A 21,343-nucleotide genomic window follows, 5' to 3' on the forward strand; every position below is an offset into this window, starting at 1 on the left:
GTGCTCTTACAGGATATGATATAATAACAATGGTTAACATTTATTGAGTGCTTACTTTGTTCCAGGCTGAGGGATAAATGCTTTACATGCATCATCCCATTTAATTTTCATCCCATAGATGGGAGCCATTATTGGCCTCATTTTATTAACAATGAATTAGTGAGACTTTGGCATTTGCTTACACAAAGTCACATGTGACTAATATGCAGCAAAACTGTGATCAAACCAAGGCCTGCTTGACTGCTTTTACATGAAACACACACACACACACGCACACGCACATGCACACACACAGACACACACACACTAAAGAGTGTTGCATTTTTTTTATGGTCTTAGTTATAGAAAGGCTCCAAATTATAGCTTCTTGCCTTCTGTCTCCTTGGTGATCTAGACAATGCAGGTTATTACAAACCAGGAGTAGACTGTATCAGTCCAAGTTTTATCCTAAATAGTTATGGATGGAGAACTGACGCCTAGTGGCTAAAGCTCTGTTAGAACATTATTATCAATCAGTTTGAGGGTTTATATGTATAAACGCTACACTAGGCAACTCATATTTCTTATAACCCTCTCCCATTCATAGACCTTGTGAGATATGACAAAAATTCTTATCAAGTGACACAGTGCTGTCTCAAGCTAACATCACATGAATGTTAAGAAAGCTGCCTTCCCCCATAATATAGTTTGTAGATTCACAATGCCTGTGTTGGGTAACTGTACCATCCAAAGAGATTTAAAATGCTATAAAACTGTGTGTTTAAATATCCGTGAGTCTCATATTTGTATAAGTTTTCAGTCAAACATTGAGCCCATTCATCTTTCATATACTTAAATCTGATATCTGGTATGTGTTGTTTACATCTAACCACTTACTTTTAAAAGTTTTATATATTGAGGAATAGCATCCTAAATGATTAAAGTCGATTAAAAAGCACAATGAGGACAAAGGTTATATGTAGAGGTTTAGCTTCGGAAGAGTATGTTGCAAATGATACAATTTATCTTTCACTCCGTTGATGCTTCTATGTTCATAGCAAGAGAGTGAAATGTAAGAGTTAAAAACTTGGGCTCTGGAGCAAGACTGTAGGGATTCAGTGTTTTGCTTTGTCCCTTATTTGGCTTTGGTCAAGCGTTTCATCTCTTTTCATCTTAGTTTCCTCATTTGTAAGAAGGAAATTATAGAATTTACCTCTTTGGATCACACGAGAATTAAATGAACAAATTCATATAAAGAGATTAGAATAGCATCTGGTCTACAGGAAGCTCACAGTAAGTGTACCTTATAATTGCCCTGGTATTGTCTTACATATCTAGAGATTACAAATACACACTTTACATCTGCAACCCAGTTCATTCATTCATTTATTCATTAGCCATTTAATCACTTATCCAATGTTTAACAAATTCATTTAGTCCTTAAAGATTTATTGATTAGCTATTAAATCACAAGCACTGTGCTTGGTGATATGGGCCATAAAATAATGAACCAGGTATTGATCCTATATTCTCAACAAACATAATTTCGTGGAGAGATAAAAAATTTATAAAAGTAACTATTGTACAAAATAGAAATGCTCAGTGTAAGAAGAATTTCAGATGAGGGCATAGATGTTGTCTGAATATATAGTCATTTCTTCAACTTCTAGGTCTATGTCCAAAATTGCAGTTAATATTTGCATATTACGTCTTTGCTGATAAATTAATCAAACTGCACTCGTATTCCATAGCACCTCTACATGCAGGAAGGCAGTGGCAAAGGGAAATACCTAGAGACCATTCTAAAGATACCATGTTTAGAAGCCCTTTTAGCAGTGCATTATTTCCAGATGATTGTGTTAAGGTTGTCAGAACACAACAAACACTTAAGTAAGTGACATTTGTTCTTAATCTGTCATATTCATTAATGTTTCTGTTTCAAAAATCAGAATGTGATTTAGAAATTTAAATAGCAAAGAGTTAATGTGTTATATAAGCCTTAAATTTTTCTTTATTTTGCCTTATTAATTCATTAATTCTTTCAGGTCCTTGAATATTTAAATCATTTAAAATATTAATAGTATACCAAAGAAATATCAATATTTACATGAAATTGGAATTCACGTAGCTCTGTAATATTTTTAATGGTTTATATTATTCATAATTACACTAAATAAATCATCCTCATGGAAGAAACTCAAGCAAGTTTGTTATATACTATGGCTATTGCATGGCAAACAGTGGTTGTCTTTCAGAGTGTGGGTATTAAGAAATAGTAAGTAATATTAAGCTGGAATAATAAGTGATATGTTGTTTTAAAAGTATATAGAAAGCAAATCATTTCAAGTGATTATTTTCTACTAACATCAAATTAATATATTTTATTTAACATCAGAGGCTCTTAAATTGTCACAATTCAAAGTTCATAAATCATGAAACTTTTTGTAATATATTTTTAAGTAGTAGAAGCATTATATATCCCATGCTCGTTTCTGCAAAATGGAAGTGATCATGTCTGTGATGAACTACACAATATTCACATTTTTCAGAGACACAGGTATATATATTATGATAATATAAATATACACGTGTCCGTGTACTATAAAGATATTAACTATAAAAGATAAGGATGACTTCAGTTAACTTTGTGGAAATGAAAAGATTGTATATTCTCTGCAATCTTCTTTGAACACTTTGAGAAACACTCCACTAAAATCAGGAACATTTTATGGTTATGAAAATGTGTTGTTTACTCGGCTTTTAAAAAGTACTGAAACTAATTGTAGGAGAAAATATCAGCTTAGGTTTCTCTCCCTCCAACTAATCCTCATGTTTATTCTTCCTTTTTTAGCAAAACCTTAAGAACCAAGATACATTAGAAATATAGTATTTATTTTAGCAAAACCTTAGGTTGTTTTTCAAATAGTTTTGAGTAAAAACATTATCTATATGGAAAAAATATTCTGTCCATGACGATTTACTTACTCTTACATTTTATATATGGCATGTGAAATTCTCACTATTACAAGGTGAATGCCTAAAGAAAACCAACCAAGAGTAAGTTCAACGGAAATTAACCAGTGTTTAAGGATAATGGAACACATTTTTAAAAAACAAAATGAAAACAAATAAAACCCCACCAAACCATCTTCAGTCAGAAGACATTTTTCAGTGGGTCTTATTATTTAGGTATCTTTTTTCCCTTTTCTCAGCTGTAAGACAGTTTTCTAAACACACATGGACTTCAACAGGGATTATAAAATTCTCAAACACCCATACCATTTAGGGGCCAAGTTTCCTCCGTGTAAGGGATGTGTCACATCAGGCTGAGTTTAAAAATGAACATACACCATTCTCAGGTTTTATCTCTGCTGATGGACAGGAGCCAAGGGGCCCCTGGGAGCATTCTGGCAACACTGTGTTACTTACGGTTGAGAGGCAGGCTCGCATTGGTTGTGCCTAGCTTGTTGGCAGCCACACAAGTATAATTGCCGAAGTGCTCCTGTGTCACATTGGTAACAGTGAGAATGGATCTTGTGCTAAAGTTTTGAATAATAATTCCTTGTTGGCCATTGAAGAGCCTAGAAGACAAAATCACCTCTAGGTTAATATGCATCGTGAATATCATTTTTGGTTTTATCTTAGTTGAGGTTGTCATGGCAACCCATAGACAGTTTGGTCCACACTAGTATTAGCATATAATGTGATAATGGTGCAATTATATTTTCCTTACGTGAGTAGATATAGGGGAGGAGAAGCTGTATGACAGCTGTGGATTGTTACTACAGGATTCTTCGCACTCTACAAAACACTAAACTGAGATTTCCACATGTCCTTTTCATACGCTGACTTGTATTTTAGAAAATTAAATGCACCACAGCAATAGAGTCTCATCTGTTAAAGTCAAGAACGACTAAAGCAAATTAAATATAATGATTTCATTAAAAATACAAACCGATGGTTTCTAAAAAGCTGGCTAAGATATGTCTAGGCTTTTCCAGATAACATTGTTGGATAACTCCCCATCCAAGTTAACCCCACAACTGCAATAAGATGTTCTGAGTCCAGGGTCAACACCATTTTGCTGCTGCTACATACAACCCAGACAGATGACTTGCTTTTCACCTAGAAAACAGCCGCAGTATAGCACTGAGAAGAGCATTCCAAGTTGAGTCTTGTCTTGGTCACATTTGAGGAATGTGCTGGGGGAGTCCTCTAACCTTTCTGGGCCTCAATACAGGCTTCAGTTTTACCTGATTCCACCCTGATGACCCAACACTCTCTCTCCAGGCCTACCGGCAGAGGTTTCACTCTCAAATAGGCTGGCAATGCATCACGGTTCTCAGGGCTTGCCACACTCACTCCATCTTCACTTTTTTCCTGATCTGCACCCAGTGGTCATCAGCCCTTTGTATCTCTGCCAGCTGGATCCTTCCCTCTGCACTCAGGTCTGATGTGTGTCCTATCTCTCCTACTCTAGTGCTCCTTAAATGACTCTTTCCCCCGCCCCGCTCTCTGCATGTTTCTCTTGAAATTGCTGTGGGATTCATAAAATCAAAGCCACATTCTTGCATTGTTCTCTGTAGCGGTTTCCATGCACACAGGTCTTTTCAACCCAAATAAATAGAATTGCCTTAAATTCCTCAAAAGACAGGGCCATATGGACATGCTTTATTTTATATTTGAGTCCTGCATAGCACTTAATAGTACCTAACAAATAACTCATAGATCAGCAGAATTGGGGTGACATCCCCACAACACAGGTATTGGTAAGCCCCCTTCAGGGGCCTCCTCAATACATTCTTTTTCTAAATATGAATTCTGTTATAATGACGATGCCAACCAGATGATAACGTCTTCCTAACTAACCCCAAAGTTTACTATGAAATGATGTGCTGATCACAATATGGGCTATGTAAGCTCATAGCCTGAATGGCATGGTATTTTTCCTCCTTAGTATGTTCAAATTTTAGTAGCAAATATTTTTTTTAATCATGAAGATGCAAATAAATGGCATTCTCCTGAGAGTTTAGGTTGAACTCCTTTGCATTACATTATGTGACTTGCATCTGAATTTAGATAAAATATACTGTAGTTACATGAAGATTAAAATAAGCAGCCATGCTTGATTACCCTGGGAATTTCTTATATTTCATGTAATGGCTGAATTTAACTTATCCAAAACTCAAACCTTAATCAGATTAATAAAACTTTGACTTAAATAAACACTGAAAACATTAACTTGAGCAATAAACCCAATGATTCTCAACTATGACACAACAAAATAAGGCATAAAATATCAAGGATATGGCAGTTTTTACTCCTCTGTCTCGTATTTCAAATCTATCAACATTTATGCCAAAATACCAACGTGATAATTGCATATTTTTCTGCATCACATTAATAACTTTATTTCTAACCAATATTATATGCTATGTATAAAAACTGATGGCTTCATTGGCCAGAGAGCTTCAGGGTTAGGGCTCAAATCTATCTTCCCATGTTTGTGCTCATATGGACACATTGTCCAAAGGACTCAGCAGCTCTCTGGATTACTAAGTTCCCATTGTGCCGCACTTACCAAGCTAAGATTCATTTTTCTGCTAAAGAATTAAGAAGAAGTTAGTCAGGGCCTTTATTCGACTAGACTCTGGGGAGAAAATTCTAAGGGAGTATATTTAGTAACTTGATGGCACTGTTTGCTTATGTTCCTTCAGACCATCTTTCTGAGTTGGCTTCCAACTCTCTGCCATAAAATGTGTCTGAAGGCAAAGCCCCAGATGTTACTAAATCACACAGGACACCCACGCTCTGTATGTGTAGACCCATTTTTGGCCTCTGGTCAGGGGTTGCTGTGAACATCCTTATCAGAGAGCCACATTGGTGGCACAGTGGCACGTTAGCAGCCATGACTCCTGCTGCTCCACTCATGCTGGCAAGTGATTATGGCCAATAAAACAGAAAAGTATCTTCCCTGGGGGGATTTTCTTCCCTCTAGAGGAAGCTACCTTTCTGAGATTACTGGAGAAGTCCAAAGTTTACTTTTTTTAAAGTCGGGAATTTTAGAAGTGCTGACTCCTCAAAATACCCTATAAGAACCTGTCTTTACCAGTAGATGGCTGGTAAAGCTAACCTTGAGGGAGAGTGACTTCTGAGATGGTGTCTATCTCTGAGGGTGTACTGTGATTTTCCTGTAGGGATCCTGTGGGTGCAAGGGGTGGAGAGCTTTCTCAGCTATTCAAATCAATTCTGAAATTTATCATTGCTACAAAGATGAGTTTGATGCCAGATGATTAGGGACTTGGCTGGGCAAGATCTTTGAAGGCTCTTCAAGATCTTTGAAGGCCTTTCAGTAGCTTAAAGTTGAAGAGAAGAATCATTCAGACACATAAACATAAACAGTTGTAAACACAACTGAGTTGATTTTAGTCACAATGGGGACCCTGTTAAGATGAATACTCCTGCCCTTAGTTACTGGATATAGAAATCTGAACCACACTTATAAGTCTCATCATGTATGTCCTGAATGTAATTTTACTCTTTGACTAAAAACAAATAATAAAAGATGCCTTTAATTGGTGACAATTGTTTTCTTTATGAAATAGTTTTATTCCAAAATGGTTGGATATAGTAAAGAGAATAGTCTGTAAAAAGAATAAATATTTATCAATAAACACATATTTGACAAATTAAAGTATCATACTATATTAAAGAAAATGCTTGATAGCCTTCAAACATGCACATGTTAGCCTATTAACAGAATGACCCTGGCCTCATTGAGTTTTTCACATCCATCCCAGACTTGTTTGAAACCAGAGTTCCTTGCATTGGTGATGTGAAATCTTGAAGTGACAACTCAAGCAATAGTTCACAATACACCTTGCAATAAAAACCAGAGAACTAACTCTGGAATATTGCCTTATTTGGAGTTCTCTCTTTTCCCTAAATACTTAAGTGTTTCAAGTTTTAAGAGAATCATTCTTGTATTGACTTAGAATCCAAAATAAGAGACGTCTTCTCATAGTTCCTTCCCGTAGGAAGAGAGGAAACAATTGTGTTGAGTTAGTGGTTGGTTATGGAATTCTTACCCTCAGAAGTGGATCAGCAGCATTTGATGCTTGCTTAGAAATCCCTGGGAATTTTTGTTTTTTGCATTTTACCATTCAGTGGACCCCATGGCTGTAAGATCCTTCTATTATTGTGGACCCTGCTGTCCTCTATATTTACTGCCGATGGTAGTTTATTCATACTGCTCTGATCAGAATGTTTGTGTCCTCCAAAAATTCTTATGTCAAAAATCTAAACCTCAAGGATGATGGTATTAGTGGGTGGGGCCTTTGGAAGGTGCTTAGAAATCATAAAGGTGAAACCATGATGAATGGGATTAGTGCCTTACAAGAAGTTCCAGAGAGCTCCCATAGCCCCTTCTGTCATGTGAGGATACAACAAGATGTCTGTGACCTAGAAGAGGACCCTTTTCAGACCATGCCTGCACCCTGATCTTGGACTTCCAGGTTCCTGAACTGTCAGATAACTTTCTGTTGTTTACAAACCACCCAATCTGTGGTGTTTTGTTATAGCAGCCCAGATGGATGAAGACACATACTGAGGATCATTGCCCTCACTCTCCTTCCTTCTGCTTTTCATTAATGCCTCATAAATCTGTAAACTGCAGGCCATCTGCCCTGTCATCAGATGATGCAGGCAACTCATAAGTAACACAGCCTGACCAACTAACTTGTTCTGAATTAGAATAGCCATATTTTCAAGTGTCAGTCATAAAGAAGTAGCACATAGAAAGCATACTAATAACTTAAAGATACTTATAAATCTGACCCATGAAATGTTCACAAACTTTACAATCACAGCTTCTCTCAGGCAGTAAGTAAGATGGACAGAAGAGTCCATAGCAACAACACAACAGCAAAACTGACCACCAAGCCATTGGCACTGACTGATAAGACTGCAAAACTAAGTGGTATAGCTATACCAAACCTCATTCACTTTATATATAAATCCAGCCTGATGACACATTTTGGGACTATTGTTTGTTCTGTGCATTTCCAGGTCAAGCGTAACAATAAATATTCTGGAGAAACAAGCTTATAAGTGCAAATAGTCACTGAAATTCTTCATTGCTAATGTAAGAAATATACATAAGTGTATCAGACAACAACATTTAAAATGTTTAAGTACTTTAAATAGGAGTGGGAGAGGTGGACTAAATGATGATTGATCTTTCATCAGAGTAGAATTATAAGGAAATATGATAATATATCATGCTGTATAACTGGATAAGATTATTATGGCCTTATTAAGTGATTTTTGGGTGATAGTATAGCAGAGATCAAAAATAGCAGGGGACAGAAGGTAGTTCCTGAGTCATAAGAGATATATGTACAAAGAAAATGAATATTACTTCTCACAATGTATTGCAGGCTTTGAGTTCCAAGAGGTGGTGTGAGCTAACGATACAACTCAAAAAAGAGCTTTAGAAAAAGTCATGGGTGATGGTAAAAACGTCACAGGTGATACAGTCGTAATGGAAATGAAGTTCTACTTCATCAACAAATGATGATTAAATTCCTTCTATGCTTAAGGCACTGGTTTAAGAACCAAAGGGGGGAAAAGACAAATGGACACAGTTCTAGCTAAGGACTTTGGCTACACTTAAAAATATGAAGATGACATCGAGATCATATAGGTCCTTACATGACACATCTCAATGTCTCTCTCAGTGGCAGAGTTCTAGCTTACATATATTTTGCTTCTGCATCATGGCTATATTTCTCGTCTTTTCCATGAGAGCAGGAATGCTTTATGTATGTGGAAAATGTTAGCTGCTCTCAACATATTTATGACCGAGGTAATCTAACACTAAAGAATTTCAATGCTGTACAAAAAAGTTTGTGTTAAGACTGTGTGAAATTGACATTCAGAAAACATTTAAGCATTTTCAAATGTATGTCAACTAATCTTCATAGCATCCCTAGGAAGTAAGCATTACTAGTCCCATTTTACAGATGAGAAAAAAAAAGTTTAGAAAAGTTAAGTTAATTTATCTTCCATCATCTGGTAAGTGGTAGAACCAACATTCAAATCCAGATCTTCTGACTATCGATATTATTCAAAAATGGTACTCAAATCATCAAATAGAAGCCAGGATACTGTATTTTAGTTTGGAAAGACAAGTCATAAATCATTGGTGGTTCAAGGAAATTAAGTAAGCCAAAGAATAGAACCAGTGGAGTTAAATAACCAAGTAATATGTGGTATCTATGCCAGGAAAACTAGATCCAGTCCATGGGGTAAAGAGAGTTAAAAAAACGTAAGGTTCAGTTCAGCTGAGATTCCCTGGACCAGAGGTCCCTTAACTATCTATGTGGGGCTTAGCCATGCCCCCAGTCTCCTACAGTAGCTGTCTTTCACTTCCAATGGAGTCATCCTTTGATATGACTCAGTCCCAAGATGAGAAGTGTGAAATGGTCTCTTGACACACTCTTTCCTCCTCAAACTACCTTCCAGGACAACACACACCTTCAGCATTGATTATTGTTTGTGTTTCATCCCCTAGGCTCACTAAATATTTGGGTTGCAGTAAATCTTTCCCCATAGTGTATATGTGGAATATAGTCAAGAATGGCAGAAAAAAAACATAACCTAGGAGATGGCAAGAATGCAATAATTTTAAGTAAGTTCAAAGTTGTCTTTAAAGTTTGCTAGTGATGCTATGGAGTTAATGTGTTCTTTCTGACTTAGTCAAATCATTATCACATCAAAAAGCTCTCTTTACCACAACATTTCAGGTATAAGTTTTCATAGATTTGTATGACTTTGGATTACTGTCCATATTCCCCATTAGAGTGCAACTCCATTAGGGCAAGTTTCCTAGCTTTTGCTGTTCATTATATTCTAAGCATGGGGCATAATGTTGTGTACTTAATAGGTATACAGTGAGTAGTTATTGTATACTTACGTTGAATTGTATGAATTATGTTTTTACATTTTTGTACTGCTTAGTTTTTTCATCTGTTAAATGAAAAAAACGAAACCAGGTTCAAAGTGTTGATGTAAGAATGGTTTTTAAATATATAAAATGCAATATCTATGAACACACTCATTTATATCAAATGCAGTAGGCACTAGACATATGATAGGTGTTATTATTGTTCAATACTAGGGTCTGTTTCTTAGACAGAGCAGATACATTTCCTCTCAGATGGCAGCAAAATATTAAATATTGAAAATACAGGAAATTACTTTTAAAGGAAAGATCTAGGAGAGTGACTGAAAAGATCATAGTATCATGATTTCAAGATGTGCCAAATTCAGTCTCAATTACATGTGTATTATCAACCTCATCTAGCTTTTTCACAGATGCGCAGGGCCGATAAAAAAAATAAAAGTAAAAAGAAGGAGGAGCGAGTACTGCTAGATACCAGAGAGAAATGAAAATTGATGTGAACATGCTGCCATAGCAACCTATTGGTTTACTGTGTTGTTTGGTACTTAAGGCTTGAATACAATATGATATCATTTATTCCTAGGAACAGACTGAAGAATATCATGCATCAATGTCTCAGCCCCAAGGGGTATCTATCTTTAGTTGCACATTTGAATAAATTAATGTATTATAATATATTAGGACATTTTAATGATTTTAGACTTTATTAGGCTATTTAAAATGTATGCCTTGTTTACTTTATCAATTTTAATGAAATTAATAATTTTAGATTAGAGACCTTTGGGTTGCCTTGCTTGTGACGGTTTGATTCACATGGGGAGGATATTGCCTTTAACTTTACATCAAATAAACAAAGGCTATAGTGCAAGTGTCAGTCCTCCCCTGACTGCAGTGAGCCTTGTATCCCTGACAACCTGGCCTATGACTAGATTTTTTCCCTCTGCTTGAACTGCCTTTCTAATATCAATGTGCGCAAGACTTTAATGTCAAATTTCATCCCATAATATACCAACACAACCATTTTGCAGAGATCACATTCACAAAAACGAAATCCTGGAAGGTCAGAACTGAGCAACAGAAACCAGTGTCTTTTCTGCAATCATGTATTGGGTTTACAGTGTCCTACAATCTAGGGTGACAGATGCATCTTGTAGTGATACTCTCTTCTCAGTTTGAAACTGTATTAAAATAAGAATGGCTCTACGTTCACATGATTATAAGGCCCCACTCATTCTTGCAATAGAGTGTATTTCAAACACCATGTTAGATGCTGGAAACACGATGGTTGAGCAGGGCAAAATCCTCATGCTCAGGTAGATTATAGATTAGGAGAGGAGAGACTAGTAAAAAAAAGTTGAGTATAGCTTAAAAAGTGCTTTGATAGAGGTAAGAACATGGGAGAACATCTGGAGAGACTCCTTTCCTAGTAGAAAGGGGTCAGGGTAGTTTTCTGAGAGAAGATGATATCTGAATTGAGACTAAAGGACTAGTGGAAGGTAGCCAGGATGGGTGTGTGTGTGAAAGGGGCTTATAAGCAAAATGGCCAACATATTAAAAGGCCTGAAAGATAGAGATCATGTCAGTTTGTGGCCAAAATATTTTAGGATAGTTATCACCCTATTGTGAGATGATAGAATGGCAAGATTTGTGGTCAGAGAGGTAAACAGGGGCAAGAACATGAATGCCTTCCATGCCATACTGTGATGTTAGGACTTGATTCTAGGGACATTTAAGAACCATAAGATTAGGTATTTAGTTTGGAAATACTGCTATGAATTTTAAGAACACAACTGAAATCTAGCTGTTTACTAATGGACTGTGTGTGCAGTATTGATACCTCAATTTTAGTATATCCCAAACAAAACTCAGCCCAGCTCTCTCAAATCTCTGTTCCTATGTTCCCAGCTTCGGTTGACAACTTCACCATTCACCTTGTTCCTGAGATGGAAAACTTAAAATTATCTTCAAATGGTCCTTTCCTTTTAGCCTAATCTAATCACTGATTTTTAATTGCACAACTAATACCCTACGTTAAATCATATTTTATATCTTTGCCATCCAAACTGCTCTGAGAAACATTTTATGAAGACAGGGATGGGATACTTTTACTACTTTTGAAAAGTCCTTCAGTGGCTTCCTAAAGCCTATGGAATCAAGTCTAAATGCTTTATCATGACATTTAAAATGATCCAAGTCTTGCCCTAGCGTGCATTTCTTTAAAAAAAATTTTTTTTAATGTTTATTTATTTCTGAGACAGAAAGAGACAGAGCATGAGTGGGGAGGGGCAGAGAGAGAGGGGGACACAGAATCCGAAGCAGGCTTCAGGCTCTGAGCTGTCAGCACAGACCCAACGCGGGGCTCGAACTCACAGACTGCGAGATCATGACCTGAGCCGAAGCCTGACGCTCAACTGACTGAGCCACCCAGGCACCCCCCAGCGTGCATTTCTAACCCTACCTCCTATTACACCTGATTTCACATCTTGTACCCCAGGGAATAATAAAACCTCTCTGCACAATGCTTATATAACATTGACTATGTTCTTTCCTTTCTTATGATTTTTCTTGACTCCTTGCAATGTTTAGAAATACTGTTCTCTGGTATCAAGCACAAAAGCTACCTGTTCCCTGAAGCATTTGTTAATATTCTGATTTGAGCTGAATGGACCCTTGCTGTGCACTTTCAAGGACTTGGCTTAGGCTCCCTTAGGATCTTCTTATGTGGAACTTATTTCATTTTGGTGATTTTTATGATAAACTGTAAACTCTAAGTCAGGGAATGCAAACTGGAATAGCCCACTTTCAATTCTGTTTGACTGGCCCAAAGTTTTAAATGTGATAATTTGTATGTATGTCTTATGGTCATGTGTCTTCCGTTTCCCAGCAGTTGAAATGCTCTCACTTATTTCATATATTTATCTTTTGCTTCCCTGGTATTGGTTGATAAAATCATCACAGGGGCAACCAAATTGTATTGATAAGACTTGGGTTATGAACTAAAAAGAGTGAAAAATCATCAGAATAAAATTAAAGATAGATAGATAGATAGAGAAATAACACTAGAAACACAAGTTTCTTCAATGCAGGAACTTACTTCCTTTTCAGTCTTCAAAATACATCACAGTTAAGTGCCCAATGCACATTTGTTAAAATCTCAGGTAAGCAGGGAAGATTATTTCTAACATGGAGTGGTAATGAAGTTATTTCCAGTACCCTTCTAAATCAAAATATGCAACTGCTTAATCTTATAAAAATGGCTTTGCAAATGAGGGGAGAGAGAGAGAGTGAGAGAGAGAGAGAGAAAGGGAAAGAGAGAAAATGAATTAACATTTCTAGTCTCTTCTTTAATTTTTTTTTTACATTTATTTATTTTTGAGAGACAGAGAGAGACACAGCACAAGTGGGGGAGGGGCAGAGAGAGAAGGAGACACAGAATCTGAAGCAGGCTCCAGGCTCTGAGCTGTCAGCACAGAGCCCAACGCAGGGCTCGAACTCACAAACCATGAGATTGTGACCTGAGCTGAAGTCGGATGCTCAACCGACTGAGCCACCCAGGTGCCCCTCTATTCTCTTCTTAATAATCAAAGTTATGGTATAAATCTAGAGAAAATGGATACCTTGACATGACTCAGGAAATTATGGGTTGGTGTGTTTTTGTTTTTAAGATCATTTCGTTGAGGTACTATATATATATATATATATATATATATATATATATACACATATATATACACATTAAATATATATTGATATATATTACACATTAAATATATACAGACATATATATCTGTACAACTCAATGAGTTTGGGTTAAGTATACACCTGTGAAATCATCACTACCAACTCCATAAACATATTCATTACCCACCAAGGTTTCCTGAAAATTAGACTTTACTTCCCATTCTGTACTTCCCTTCAGTGACTCATTTTACCTTTGTGAGATAGTTTTTTTTTTCCCTCAGGCATAATCTAGCTAGAATTATGTGAGCAATGGGCAAGATAGTATACAGCCAGTTACATGTGTTATAAGATTACAAAGCTAGCATGTAGGGTAAAATATGCATGGCATTAAAATTGCCCTTGAAAATTCCTTATTTTAAACTAACATACTTTATAAGAGTCTCCAAAATGGAGGGAAAGTACTCCAAGTTGGATACAAACTGATCTGTTGGATTTTAAGAAGAGAATAATAGAATGCCCATTTATGTTACAATTGTATCTCATCTTTTAACTTTTATCTGTTTTAGGTCATTTAATGTTTGCAATATATATTGCAATATACTTAAAAAATGCATACAATTTACAAATAAGTACGCATATACTTAGTTTTTGCTAAGTTTTAAATTTTACTTATAGGGATATATATTTCAAAAATTTTGTGGACCACTGCCTACATCACTGATCTAAAACACGATGGTCATGCCATCTTCACAACATGATACAAAACCCATGTTTCTGCAATATCTATTTAAACGTTAGTCCGTTACAATTCACTTTATGTTTTTAGTCTTAATCTTAAATAAATATACTGTTTTCAAGTCATAGATTAATTTAATTTCATGTCATCAAAGACATTATTTGCTTAACAGTACTTTGCCTATTCTGAAAATACTCTTCCACTGGATATAAGAAGTCCATTCCTTTTATCAATCTTCTCTATTATCAAGAAAATAAGTTAATATTTTTGGCTTTCTACATAATTGAGCTCTGAACTCTGATTTTCCCAATACTAAAATGTATATGGAGTAAAACTAAATCTGTGAGCACTGTACCTGCCAGGTATGCTGAAAGAGCCTATAGTGTTAAAAAATAAAACCATTTTATACCAAAGAATGATATTTTAATAACTAGTATATAACTTTAGTCATTCTCATGATGCTTATCTAAACAGTGCAATAAACTAAATGTCAAATGGCTAATATGTCTAATATAAAATATAGTTTTTTGGGGGGCGCCTGGGTGGCTCAGTCGGTTGAGCGGCTGACTTCGGCTCAGGTCATGATCTCGCGGTCCATGAGTTCGAGCCCCGCGTCGGGCTCTGGGCTGACAGCTCAGAGCCTGGAGCCTGTTTTAGATTCTGTGTCTCCCTCTCTCTGACCCTCCCCCGTTCATGCTTTGTCTCTCTCTGTCTCAAAAATAAATAAACGTTAAAAAAAATTAAAAAAATATATAAAATATAGTTTTTTTTTGTTTTTTTTTTTTTATTGCCATCCATGTCAACCATGAGGGAGACAGTGTGGAAGCTATTTTGAAGATAGTATCTGATGATTCTCAATTTTTGGTATTCATGTCCCCATTTTGCCCCTTCCACATTGAATAGGGTCGCTCTGTGTAACCAGTAAGATATTACTGAATGGCAGAACATAACTTCTGGGACTAGGTCATAAACAGCTTCTACCTTGCTCTCTCTTGGACCACTAGCTCTGGAAAAAGTCAGCTACCATGTCAAGAAGACAGTCAAACAGCTCTATGAAGAGGTCCATATGGTGATTAACTGAAGCCTTCTGTCTATAACAAGCACTAACTTGCCGGGCATGTAAGCAGATCCTTTAGCTCTAGTCAAGCCTTCAGATAACCGGTGCCAGGTGACACGTGACTGCAACCTGATGAGAGACCCTGAGCCATAACTATCCAGCTAAGCTGCTCCCATTCTGATCCACAGAAGCTGTGATAATAAATGCTTACTGGTTTAAGATGCTGAGTTTTGGGCTAATTTGTTATTTAGCAATAGATAACTAAGAGTGGCACTGTATACAACAGAAACAATGTGGGCTGAAAGGTTAACAATAAAATGTGTCTTGATGGCATCTTTTAAGTTGAATGCTCTTGGGCAGGTTAAGTCTCCTGTGTCTCAATTCTGTCATCGGTAAATTGAGGACAATAAATTGTGTCTCACAGACGTCTGAAGAATAAGTGAGATAAAAGAATTTAAAGAACCTAGAAAGTGATTTGTCCTCAGTAAGCGTTTGTTTCCTTCTTTTCTTTAAATTGTGCTTTATTTTGCAGTTTTTTAAAGGTTTTTAGATTATTCTCAGCACACAGAAATGGATTTTATAGGATGTGGAAGAACTATAGGTAGAGATAGGACTAGGGATGTTGAGGTACTGACTTTTTTTTTTTAATTTGCTTGTGTTTATTTATTCGTATTTTATTTGAATGAAGATCTGGCTTTGAAGATCTTAATTTAAAAGAAATGAGTTTTTATAAACATTCTCTTAAGTAGACCTGAAAGAGTAGGTTATTTCTGAATATTTTTGTAAACTCCAACTATAAAAGATCTCTAGGAAACAAAACTTCTCCAGATCTTGTAAAAACTCTGCTACACTCTGACAGGGTCTCTGACAGCTTCATGTTTCTGTTAGTGACCCTGAGGTCAAGAAAACAGCTCGGAAATGTGCTCTATCTGTTTCTTCTCTGTGTGTCTACCTTGACTCCATTATTTCTGTGTCTTTGACTAAATAAACTCAGGAAGTCTGACTGTTTGTATGTGCAGTCTTTTATTTTGCTAATTCACAAATGACCTGCGATGCCTTTACCCCTGCCATTTAGTATTGACATTTCAAATTATTTTTGATAGTCTCTGAAGTGCCATGACCTACACTAGGGGCATGGACTCTGCATGAAGATTTGCAAGACTTCTTGAGTTCAAATCCCAGATCTGCCACTAACTGTCTGATTTTGTGCAAATGACTTAAAAACACTCCTTGCTTTGGTTTTCCCCAAGCAAAAGGTGAGAATAATAATAGTATCTATCCTATCAGTTTGTTGTGAAAATAAATCGGGCTAACATTTGTTAACAATTTAGAACCCTGCCTGTCAGGTGCTTTTTACATGGATAGTTTTTCATTTTAATGAGATAAATATTTGGATGGCCTGGGCCCAGAAGATAGCATGGTAAACCCACTCAGGGAGTGTAACAACCATCATTCAGCAACTAGAAGCCTTCCCTTTCCTACTCTGCAGACATTCTCAAATTTGCTTTATGGTAATTTTGAGGGGAATTTATATACTCAGTGGGATTTGGTAATTTGGGTATTTCCTTAAATATAACCTGAACAAATGACAAATGTGCACTTCACTCTGAAACCAAAGTGTGTTTGCCTTTGACAGGTGCATCGGATTTTCACAGCTCCCAGATTTTCTCTAGGTGTGTGAGTGTGTTGGGAAAGGGCATTGATTGGGGAGAATCAATCCACTATTTTTTAGCAGTGGTTCTAAACTCCTTTGAAAATGTAATGAAAGCTATAGTCCATCTTTCCAGTAGGGAAAAAAAATCACTGAAGCTATGACTACGGACACCAATGGGTCCTTTGCTGTTTTTGCTATAGGCCAAGAAAGTGGACTAAGGATTATTGTAGCCTTTTATGACAATGGTTTCTGAATTTAGGAAAGGAAAAGAGAGAAACAGAAAAAAAAATTCAGGACATCATTTCACAAAATACTAGAAACCAAAAAAACTTTAACAAAGGAGCTCTCACATGTACTACTAGGGATAATTCCATTAACCTGTAAGAAAGGTATGACAGGTTCAACAGTGACTTTGAAAGCTATACTAAATAGTTTGTCATTATTTAAATTGTGCTTTGTGGAGTACCAGGGATTTGGGGGAGGCCCTTGCAAGGACAGTCTGTTAGAAGGGAGGGTTCTGAGCAGATGGAATTGAAATTCTATTCATCCCACATCTAGCAGAGAAGTCCTGCTTTCACAGATATTACTTACTGGGCTTCCATATAAGATAATATTTGAACAAAGGGTTTCGTAACTTTCGAGGATTGGGAACCGTTCTTCTAGATATTTGTCTATATAGATAATCACAAACTGGAAGCTTCTCAATCTGGATTATCAGAATCTGAGAAAAGTTATATTGGCTGATATACAATATTGTACAGTAGGGCCAGGGTGACCACAGACCCAGTTTATCTACTTCTAAGTATATAAAAATAAAGGGCTTCTATGAAGCTACAAAGAGGTAGATTTAGAATTAGTAAAAACGTTAATTAGTAAGAAGAACTAAAAATGGAACATACCAAATTGTGAAAGAGGCTGCATAAAAATAGTTGCAAACAATTTTAGATAAAAGCAGAGCCAGTTATTGGGGTCAAATGAGATAGTTATGGGGATATCGTTTATTGTTAAGGCTGCTGTTGAAGAGGGAGAAGGTCTTCTAAAAATCCACTTTTGATTACAGTTTAAGAAAAAAAAATAGCTGCTTATGTCACATCCAGTGTCATCCATTATGGCAATATCTAAGATCATAATGTCATTTCACCAGTTTTCAGTTCAGACATTTAGCTGTAATTAGTCATGAGCGATGGTATAAGTAAGTAAACCCCATGCATATATGTCAAACAGTACAGAATTGCCAATATTCAGCTTTTTTGGCTATAAATAGCAGTTTCATATGGTCCAATCTAACATTTTCTTGAACACGTTTCTCCCTAGTTTTGAAGCAAAAAAAATATATTATAGATAATATCCTCCCCTCTGCATTACATCTTCCAGTTAACCCACAGGGGTTCCACTCTTCTTTGATGGCTTGATAAGAGCAGCTGAAGAAGTCTGAATGAGCCTACTGGTTGAAAGTAAAGAGAAAGTAGTCAAGTCCTGTCTCCTCTTGTTCAATAGCTCTTGTCAAGGTTTTTCCTGGGGCTCCTCAAGGGGACAATCATATAGAGCTAAAGTTCCAGTAACCCTAAAATCCCCTTGGTTAGTCCTTTAACTATGTATTTTATCTCCTCTACAGGCCCTTTAGTGATAGAATATCTAAAATACAGTGTTCTGTAAAATGAAATGTTAAAATGCCTTGTGGGAGAGTAAGGCAGGTGAAAGGGTTGAGACTTATCAAGGAAGCCAGGCAGAGGCAGCAGCTCCGATTGCTTTTGGAGTGCACTCATGGAAGCTGTGCCCAAGTCCTTTAAAAGCTAGTTTACTTTCCAAGTAAACATGGCTGCCAGCAAGAGCAATGGTGTTCTGGTTCAGAAAAGAAGGGAAGGAATGAAATGCATCAGTAATGTGGGATTTTCAGGCATTTCCGAGATCCTATAAAACCAAAGTGGACATTTCTTCTAGATGCTATTAGCTACTCATCCCTCCCACGTGGGCCCCTTCAGTTTGCCTGCCTGCGAGGAGGCTGCTGAGAATCATTCAAGCCAGTTAAAGAAATGGCTTAAAGTAAGCATCTGAAACACAAACACATTAGCTCAAAGTGCTTGAAACACAGTAATAATCACAAAGTCCTTACTTCTTCTCTCCTTTGTACCATTCAAAGGCCGGAGGCGGCACACCTGCACCTTCGCATCTTATCAATCCACTGCGTCCCGGGGCCACGGTGCCAGATTTAATTTCCTGAATTGTAGGAGCAACTGAAAAAGAAACAAACAAACAAAGAAACTGGTGGGTAAGTAAAACTAATCTTCAGCAGAAATATAACACACATATATTTTTATTCCTTCTATATTCAAAGCAATCTTATGCCTGATAGGCCAATGCATCACATCTTCAGTGTTTTATGCTTCTAATACAAGACTAGTCATTTTCAGCTTCATTTTTCACGTTGGACAATAGATGAATGTTCCCAAGAAGTGCAGAGTAAATGCAATACATTTTGGCCATGCTTCCTGTTGGAAAAATGGCATTGTTGAGGGGAACACTTCATCTGTACTCCAGTCAAACTACACTCCCATAATAGCTCTCATTTATTGAGTGATCACTAGGAGCCAGTCACTGGGCTTGCTGCTTTATTTTCACGATTTCCTCACAGTAAACGCCAAGCTGGATGGTATTATCCCAAAACCATAAATATGAAAACTGAAGCTCAGAGAGGTTAAATAATTTGTCTAAGGTCACATAGCTACTTAGCTGCAGGATTTGGGTATAATATTGGCATATTGATTTAGGTATATTGACTCAAAGCCTGAACTCTTTCATTATTCTGTGCTTTTTTCTGCTTACTCCCTGTGCTTTAGCACATTAGTGATTTTTTTTTTTGGGGAGGGGGGTTGTTTCTTCTACCTGGAATGCTATTCTTTTCCATTTCTACAAATTCAAGGCCCCATTAGGTATCTCCATGCTCTTTCCTGTTGCTCTGGTTGAAAATAGCTCCCCCTTCTCTGAATAGTAGATTTAAATCTCTCATAATGTATAATGTATACTTTCTATCTTGTATTGTTATTATTTATGGATATGTCAGACTTTCTTGTTAGCTGCTTGAAGGCAGGGTGTCTGGTTCATATTTGCATATTCAGAGATCAAAGCACACAAAATCATGCATAAAAAGCTTCTTTGTAGCATAGTCACTCCTTTATTTTTTGAAAGGTTATTTACTTTGAAAGAGAGCTAGAGCAGGGAAGGGGCAGAGAGAGAGGGAGAGAACCCCAAGCAGGCTCTGCATTGTCAATGTGAAGCCTGATGTGGGGTTCCATCTCACAACTGTGAAATCATGACCGGAGTCAAAATCAAGAGTCAGTTGCTTAATCCACCCAGGCACCCCATCGAGCCACTCCTTTATTCATTAAATAGTTGTTGAGCTATCAATATAGGACTAACATTTCTCAAGGTACAAAGCAGTTAAACTCCCTGACATGATGAAGTTTACATTCTAGATGAAGGGAGGGATGGGAAGATAGACTACAAGCAGCAAATAAAATAAATAAGTAATTTAAATACAATGTTAGAAGGTGATAAGAAAATGGTTTAAAAATTAGAGCAAGATAAGAGGAATTAGAGCAAGGCATGGATTGCAATTTTATGTGGGGTAATCTGAGGAGGATTCATCAAGAAAAGTGAGATTTAAGCAAAAACTAGAAGTAGATGAGTGAGTTTTCCCTGTGGCTATCCATAGAAAAAGACTTCCAGGATGAAAGAACAGCTTGCAGTGAGGCCCTGAGGCTGAAGCAAGCCTGGTTTGTTTGAAAATTACCAAAGATATCCATGTGGCTGAAGCAAAGAGAAAGAAGGGAGATTTTCAGGAGATAGAGTGTGATGATGGTTAATTGCTGCCAACTTGACTTGGTCACAGTGTCCAGCTATTTGCGAAACATTATTTCTGGGTGTGCCTGCTTTTGTATGGAAGTAACCTTCAAATTGGTGGACACAGTAAAGTGTAGGGCCCTCTCCCAATTGGGTGCACATAATACATTCCATTGAAGGCATGAGTAGAACTAAAGGGAGAGGAAAGGAGAATTCACCCCTTCTCTGCCTGACTGCTTGAGCTAAAACATCGGTCTCCTTTCCTTGGACTGAGATTTACACCATTGGCTCCCCCAAATCTCAGGCTTTTGGATTGGACTGAACTATACAGTGACTTTCCTGGGTTTTTCTTGTAGACAGCAATTTGGGGCTCTTCTCAGTTTGTATAATCGCGTGAGATATTCCTCATAATATAATCTCTTTGTGTGTGTG

At 36.9% G+C, this 21,343-nt stretch overlaps 1 protein-coding gene across 3 annotated transcripts in view; it reads right to left on the reverse strand.

Moving 5' to 3' along the window:
* Window positions 1-21,343, reverse strand: part of NEGR1 (neuronal growth regulator 1) — an 851,294-nt gene that overhangs the window by 170,819 nt on the left and 659,132 nt on the right. For all 3 annotated transcript variants that reach the window (XM_045477845.1, XM_045477846.1, XM_045477847.1), the window contains exons 5-6: window positions 19,185-19,305; window positions 3,409-3,560 (exon numbers count right to left, since the gene is read on the reverse strand). In XM_045477845.1, coding sequence (XP_045333801.1) covers window positions 3,409-3,560; window positions 19,185-19,305 — 273 coding nt within the window. The remainder of the gene's footprint in view (window positions 1-3,408; window positions 3,561-19,184; window positions 19,306-21,343) is intronic.

The sequence above is a fragment of the Leopardus geoffroyi genome, chromosome C1, assembly GCF_018350155.1.
Source record: "Leopardus geoffroyi isolate Oge1 chromosome C1, O.geoffroyi_Oge1_pat1.0, whole genome shotgun sequence".
Taxonomy (NCBI): Eukaryota; Metazoa; Chordata; class Mammalia; order Carnivora; family Felidae; genus Leopardus; species Leopardus geoffroyi.